The 8,048-nt window shown below is 26.8% G+C and overlaps 2 protein-coding genes across 2 annotated transcripts in view; both read right to left on the reverse strand.

Moving 5' to 3' along the window:
* Nucleotides 1–392: 392 nt before the first annotated feature.
* Nucleotides 393–2,158, reverse strand: LOC115244244 (box C/D snoRNA protein 1). The gene is made up of 7 exons (XM_029821753.1): nt 2,027–2,158; nt 1,747–1,928; nt 1,574–1,665; nt 1,314–1,492; nt 1,038–1,232; nt 801–925; nt 393–723 (listed from the first exon to the last, which is right to left on the reverse strand). The coding sequence occupies exons 1-7, from the start codon at nt 2,095–2,097 to the stop codon at nt 524–526; spliced, it is 1,044 nt and encodes a 347-aa protein (XP_029677613.1). The 5' UTR covers nt 2,098–2,158; the 3' UTR covers nt 393–523.
* A 2,568-nt stretch (nt 2,159–4,726) lies between these two features.
* The window catches only part of LOC115244146 (glutamyl aminopeptidase-like), a 9,952-nt gene continuing 6,630 nt past the window's right edge, over nt 4,727–8,048 (reverse strand). Inside the window, exons 8-13 of the mRNA XM_029821566.1 lie at nt 7,143–7,386; nt 6,206–6,486; nt 5,832–6,019; nt 5,346–5,684; nt 5,178–5,247; nt 4,727–4,981 (exon numbers count right to left, since the gene is read on the reverse strand). Of these exons, the coding sequence (XP_029677426.1) occupies nt 4,853–4,981; nt 5,178–5,247; nt 5,346–5,684; nt 5,832–6,019; nt 6,206–6,486; nt 7,143–7,386 (1,251 nt within the window). The 3' untranslated portion in view covers nt 4,727–4,852. The remainder of the gene's footprint in view (nt 4,982–5,177; nt 5,248–5,345; nt 5,685–5,831; nt 6,020–6,205; nt 6,487–7,142; nt 7,387–8,048) is intronic.

An 8,048-nucleotide genomic window follows, 5' to 3' on the forward strand; every position in this document is an offset into this window, starting at 1 on the left:
AAAATACATTTCTTAAATATACAAGAGAGAAATAGAATGTTATATATTTTATCTCTCCTCTGATTAAAAAAGGTCTTATAAAAAAAAAAAAACAAGATGATATATGCGATTATTTTTAAGATATATAATATTTTTGTAATATACTTTTTTCTCTTTAGTTTGTTTAAAGTAATATTATATTGCCTCTAAATTATTGACTTTGATAAAAATACATTTCTTAAATATACAAGAGAGAAATAGAATGTTATATATTTTATCTCTCCTCTGATTAAAAAAGGATCACTGTATTTGTCCCATTTCTACATATTTGTTAAGTTATATAACTTTTGTGATCTTTTGTGAAGTATTGAATTAATGAATTTAAAAAGATATCTATTATTAACTATATAATACGATCATTCACGTCATTATGTTTATATGTGTTTTAATTATATCATAACTATAATGGTGAAAGATATATTTACAATAAAGATCATATATAAATCAATATTTCTTATATTCTACGTATATGAATTCACAACTTTTATAATTCTTCGTAATTAGGTATATCCAATTCAGGTGAATGTTCCTTTTTTTGTTGTTTGTTATCTAATTTTTCATCATCAGATCCCGAAAAATCATTGAAGAAGTAATTTATTGGCTCATTTTCTTTTTTAATAAATTCATTTTTTCTTCGTTTTCTTACTCCCAGACTTTTACATTCTGTATCACTTGTTTCCTCATCTACAAGATTTTATGCCCACATAAAGATTTTCTAATGCAAATAAAATATAAATATAGTAATTGTATACAATACTTACCAGTATCTACAATTTCATACATATCAGAATGATCTTTCATAATGACATACAATGTCGGAAATTCCACTATAGTCTTATTTTCCAAATTTTCTTTCAGTGTAAGTGTTAAATCTAAATCGTAGAATCTGGAAGAAAACAATTATTGAAATTATTTAAAAAATTTCGATCTTTTACTAAAAATTTTGTATATTTTAAATTGTGCATTATAAAATGATGTAATAATGTATGTTTATTTACTTAAAGTTTGCTTTCTTTACTTTCTCAGCTTTTAAGAGAACTTTGATACTAGTTAGTCCAGCTGCTCGATAAAATTGTAATTTATCAGCTAAAGCCAATTTTACATTTAATTTTTCAATATCAGTCTCGTTTTCTGAAGAGATTGGATCTAAAACCTGTTCTACAAGTGTCGATAATCTTGCATTGTCTGATGTTCTGTAAAAAGAATATTTATGAATTGTTGCTCATCGTGCAAAAACTATTTACATTTTTCAAGATAATTATATTTATCTATACCTTTCCACAACCCATTTTACATTTTGAGCTTGTGGGAAAATCCATTCTATTCGCCAGAATAATTCATTGGTCTTCCAATTAAGAAACGTGGTATTCTCTTTGTGTCGACTAAAGATTTTTGGCATAAATAACAACGATGTTTTTCTGTAAGATGCAGCGCATCTCAGTTTATGTAAGTGCTGGAAAAGAGAGGATGATAATTTTGCTATGTTCTTGTAAAAATAGCATATATATGTATATGTATATAAAAAATATTTTACCATTGGTAGAATAAATTGACGTATATATTTCTTTTCTGGATTTCGTTTTTTTGTATCAACTAATCTGCCAACTTCCTCAAGAAAACGATAATCTATAAAATATCAGTTAGATATTAAAGCCTCCAGTCCCTTCCGCAATAAGAGAAAACTTTAGAAAAGAAAAAATATCTCACCGCTTAGCAAATCCAAATCGGCAAACGACGCTATAGGAATAAACTTTGTTTTGTCTCGGATTCCATTACAATCTAATTCCTTCTTATGTAGGTTTACACACACGAGGGAGCATGTTCTAACCTCGCATTTCGGACACGTGTATTTAGCTTTCGTCGCGCCGCATACTTCGCAATCTTCTAATCTGTAAATAAACGTATCATCTCATCAGCTTATCGTGGCAAAAAAATGTTTAATTAATCCATATATGCACTAACGAATACAAATCACATCTTTACTTACTTATCACTGGCAGCAGCCATTTCGCTTTTATGTTTATTTGCCGTATGTTTAGGGATAGGAATAGGATGCATTCAGAAATTTTATAAGGCTTATATATACATACATTATATATATAAAACTTCAAACAATTTGAAATTATCAGATAAATAAATGATAAAAATTATTTAATAACTTTTATGAACAATTGTATGTACTTATACGTTGAAGAGGCAATCATAAATTATGTTATATTAATTGATAAAGCTTTAAGTATTTGAGATATCTTTTAGGACACCAATATATGAATTGTGTAATATTTAACATACAACTCATTTATTATTTACAACAATGCTCCCACGTTACGTAACATCTACTACATTTTATTTAATAGTAGATCGTTTATCATACTGTTTTCAAAAACCGCGCGCTATCATGCTAAGAAAGAAGGGGATGCGGTTCGCGTTTCGGATCAGCCCAAACTAAAGTCCCTAAAGATATCTTTAGGGACTCTAGCCCAAACTAGCGATACTAGCGCGACTGTGCAATCATCCGGCGCGAGTTTCGTGCCTTCAACGTCTACTGTACGAAGTGCAACAGGACGAGGACGAGGATCAACGAGGATCGCCCCGCGACAAATGTGTCTCGTTTTCGTGATTCTTTTCAATAATGAGTCGAGCAATCTACGGTATGTAATTTTAGCGAAGGTAATATCGATAGTATTTAATAAATAATTTACATATATTTGCGTAGATCTCGCAGCTGCGTTTCGAGATTATCGTCTTCTCAAGCAATATGGGGATACGATACTATTGCATCGATACAATCGCATCGCCCGAGAAAATCTTATTAAGTCGATTATCTACGCATCTACGGTGAGTCTCATCAAAAGTTTTTATTAATTTTGAATAGCGAAGTTGGAAATGTATGAGAGAAAGAGAGAGAGAGAGAGAGGGAAAGATAGAATTTATTTACTTTACATCGTGCGCCATCGTGCTAAGAGGGGGCACGCAGTTCGCGTTTCGAAACGATTTAAACTAGCACGACTTCGCGATCATCCGGCGCGAATTTCGCGCCTTTAACGTACTATTCGAAATGTAACAGGACGAGGATCGCCACGCATCAGACGTGTCTCGTTTTCGTGATTCTTTTCAATAGTTAGTCGAATAATCTTTGGTATGTAATTTCAGCGATGGTAATATCGATGTGTTAGTATTTGATATGAATAATTTATATATATTTGCGTAGATCTCGCAGCTGCATTTCGAGATTGCCGTCTTCTTAATCAACATGGAGACACGATATTATCGCATCGATACAGTCACCCGAGGAAATCTCCTTATTAAGCAGTGAACCCGATTATCTACGCATCTACGGTGAGTCTTATGAAATGTTTTTATTAATTTTGAATAGCGAAACTGCGAATGTAAGAGAGAGAAGAGAGAAATAGAATAGACTTCTATCGATTTAAATCCCTTCCTTCCTTTTCACTAGCAATTTGAATAATCATTACATAATGATTGAAATTTTTGTATGGAAAATAATTTTTACAAGATTTTGAAATGAAAAGGAGTATTGCAATTATATGTAATATATCGAATAAGGCAGTTTGCAAAACGCAATTACAATATTGCGTAAATATTTTGTATGGATATAATATGCATGGAATGATCGAAAATCATAAAATAATATCGTAGAGATAAATTTTTTGAAAAATTATAAGCTTATATTAAATTTGACGAAAGTATACATTAATAACTTTATCTTTAAATATAGCTTTAAAGTTAAAATTTGAAAAATAATAAAGTTTATTTTCGTTTCATACCTATCAGTTAAAAATTATATAATCTATTATTATTTTTTTTCGAATTTTTATTTCCCAAGACAAATTTGCGTAATCTTAATAAATCGAAGAAAAATAATAAGTTACCGTTACAGTTTTCCCAATTAAATTTTATTATATTGATATCTTAATATTAAAAGAATATATAAAATTTATAACACGAATGTGAATCAAGAATTTTCTAATAGTCATGCCGAATCACATATGAAATAAGTAATATAATGTGATTGACTTTTTATATCACATATAACATAAATATAATTTGAAAAAGCTTTCTGCATTGTCTCGGAAAAAGTGTTGTCACTAGCTGACAATTTTAGCGTTAGTTTATTGAACAATTATAATTGTATCAAATAAAAACTGTGTTGAAAATAAAACTATGATTACAAAAATGTCTATAAAAATATAATTTAGATACAGATAGAATGGCCATACGAATTTACTATAAAAGAAAAAATTATATTACAAATTTTAATTGATTAATTTATTAATAATCAACACATATTAAACATACATATAAAATAAATATATAAACTTTCTATTAAAACAATTTTAATATTAATACAAAATAAGTAATATTAATATTAAAAATATTAATATAATACGTTAATATCAAATTTAATATTTATCAGTCTCGCTTAAAATTTACAGTTATTATTAACAATTGTATATTGGTCATTATTATTGAAACAATTAATAATAATTGTTAATATTACAACTCATATATAAGAAATTAATAACAAAATAAAAATATTATAATTAATATTAAAATTGTATATAGATATTAATAATAATATTAAAAATATTAAACATAACTAAAAGAAAATTATATAGAAGAAAACAATAAAAATGATTAATATAAAAAAATACAGTAGTAATTAAAAATAAGAGTAGAAAAAAGAAATATGAAAACCAATTCGTAATATAAATAAATGTATACAACAATTGCTATCTTTTGTTGATTCGATTAAATGATCATTTATGATTGGTTAATTATCTTCATCTGATCATAAAAATATTGCAGAATAGTATTGCTGGCGCATAATTTGAGACCAACGTATCTTTAACTTATGTTCAACATCCATAATTTTTTCTTTCCATTCTTCTCTTTTATTATTAGCAACGAATTTGCGTATCTAAAACAAATTATTTCGATATTATGTACTATGAAAGATAATACTCACGATAATATTCTTACGCTACTGGTAGAATATAATATTCTTATAGTTTTTCATAATTAATATAATTAAAAATTATACTATATGAATTAAATTGAAATAATTAATTAATTACAAGAGGTTAATATGTTTTATACGGATTTATAAAATTTACCTTATCAAGTTGTTCCACCTCATACACATTATTAATAATATGATTTAATAATGTGTATGCTTTAATTTTTCTAGACAAATAGAGAGAGAGAGAGAATAAAATTATAATTAATATATATAATAAATTTTAATGATTAAGAATATATACTAATAAAGAATATTATTTTACCTATGTTTAAATCTTTCAATATTAGATAACATGAAATCAAGCACTTCATTATTTTGTACATGCTTTCTAATAATACTAAAAAGAATATTAATACGCAGGGTATAATGAATTAATACACGTCCATTTCGAGCGCTGTTCATTGCATGGGAAACAATTGGAGTATGTTTAATGCAAGTCAGGCCACATTCGAAAATTGTAACTCTTTTTTGAGGTATATTGTTTCCGTTGTATTTTATGTGTATTTCGTGTCCGAAAGAAATTATCTCGGCCCAATAGGTTTGGTTAGTCACTGTCATTACACCATTACAGACTGTCCATTCTTTCCACCATGGCAAAAGTCTAAAACATCCCAAAAAGGTACAAAAAGAATTTGATACAAATTTTAGTTTACAATCTTGCGTGCATATTGATTAAATAATAGTTTAAAAAATTATACGCAAGATATCAAAAAGATATTATCTTTAAAATGATTATAAGAAAAATTACTTGAAGTTTTTAGTAAAGATATACTGATGCAATTGACGTCGGGCTGTATTTATGCAATCGGGAAGACCGAGAGTACATGCCCATTTTGCGGCCTCTTGTCTCAAACACTTAGTAAGATCATCGTCATTAGGATTTTCCTGATATCCTATCTGTGCAAGCAGTCCACTCAACATATCGTTTATTCTTCTCTAAATATAGTTAAAAAATAGTTAAAGTTTTTTATGCGTATATTTATATATTTTTCAAACAACTTTATATATAATCTTGTGTTTATATAAATAACTATGTTTTATATATAATGCAACGCGTATATATAAACAGCTTTATATTTCTTATTGATGAAATTTATTTGTTGCTGAAATCTAACTATTTACCTTAATTTCTCTGACTGTTCCTGTGGGAAATGGGAAGATACTTGACATATGTTCAATAGCTTTGAACATGGGATACCATGCTATGTAGTCTTTCTCTTGATGTAGGTAATTCGAGATATTCCAGAATATACTGTAACTAAGTTTGCCTGCTACGGCAAGATGAAACGAGTCATCGATGAGTTTAGCGCGATTGAGAACATGTATTTTCATATATTGTTCAGAATTCAGGTATGTCGCAAGTCTTCCCCAATCTTCGATATTGTAATTGACACGATAATATCCTATCATGAAAGTAATATATATAAATTATCAGCCGTATAATTTTTTATATATAATTTTTGGATTTATCAAAAGATATTATTGAATATGAAAATTTCTCTAAAAATTTTCTTTTATTAGAAAATGCGCCATTTATATAAACAGGATTTTAAATTATAAGTTATAAATTATAAATAAATATTTTTTACGACGATAAGTGACTAATTTTGTGAAAAATTAAGTTGCGCAATGAATTTTATATTTTAGAAGTTAATTCTGGCTGTTTTTATTTGGAAGTTGATTCTGATCAAATTATGCACAAAGTAAAACTTATTTAAATTTACATTCAGTAGCAAAATATTTTATATCATATTTTATATAAATGATACATTATTATATATTTATATAAAGTATAGTATAAGAAGTTTACATACTATTCGTATTATTTTATAAATACTCAAATATAAATATATATCGATTATAAAGAATGAATACAGAGGTATACATATAATATATACTTATATACTTCTGTATTTATTCTTTATAATTGATATATATATTTGATATATATTTATAAAATAATACGAATAGTATGTAAACTTATACTACACTTTATATATATATATATATATATAAAATACATGTTCATCAATGTAATACCGGCAATAGTAATATTTACCAGCTTGTTGTATGTTGACTATTATCCAATTATATCTTCCAAAATGCAGCATATGCAATACGAGAAATGGAAGACGCGTTTGCGTAAGAATTAACCACGATTTGTGAGAATGGGAGTCAAAATCTTGTTCATGTTCCGTAGTAATGGTTACTGGTATCCACCAACTATCACGATGCGACGTATCGAGATCTTCTAGTGATATTATCACTTGACAAGATTCTTCACATCCAGATTGTCGTTTTACCTTCAGTATAGGATAATGATGTTTCGTTGTCCAAGCCTTCATCATCTGTGCTATACTAAATTCTTTTTTCTTTTGGATTGGCAATTTATCATGGGCAGTTTGCATAGCTGTCCAGAAATTGTCGAGAGTTGCAGATCTATATTTACTAAATTTGTAAAATTTAACATTATTTGCAGTAAAAACATTGTATAATTTATTTTAGGATAAAATATAATTTTACTATCTAATTTTACACACAATAAGAATTAAGTTACAATAAAATTTACATAAATGCATTTTCTCTTCTTTAAATTTGATATGTAACTTTATTTTCTATTTTTTTTTTAAATTTTAGTAAAGATAAATATAATTAAAAGTATTAAAAATGAATGAGTGAATAGGGCAACGTCTTCTGTTAAAAGGTAAATGGACGTATTAGGTAAATTAGAATAGATGGAAAAATACGTGAATGAAGAATAAATAGAATAATAGGAAATAATGCATGGAGAAGCAAATGGCATAAATAAATGAATAGAGCAGAATATAAGAACCATTTTATAATAAAAACAAAAACAATAAAGGAAATAATTGTTCTATAAAATTATATTAAAATTACAAAATTAAATTAAATTAAATTAAAATTAATCAAATTAAAATTACTCTATTTTATAATAAAGGAAAGC

This window comes from Formica exsecta, unplaced genomic scaffold, assembly GCF_003651465.1.
Source record: "Formica exsecta isolate Colony F162 unplaced genomic scaffold, ASM365146v1 scaffold80, whole genome shotgun sequence".
Taxonomy (NCBI): Eukaryota; Metazoa; Arthropoda; class Insecta; order Hymenoptera; family Formicidae; genus Formica; species Formica exsecta.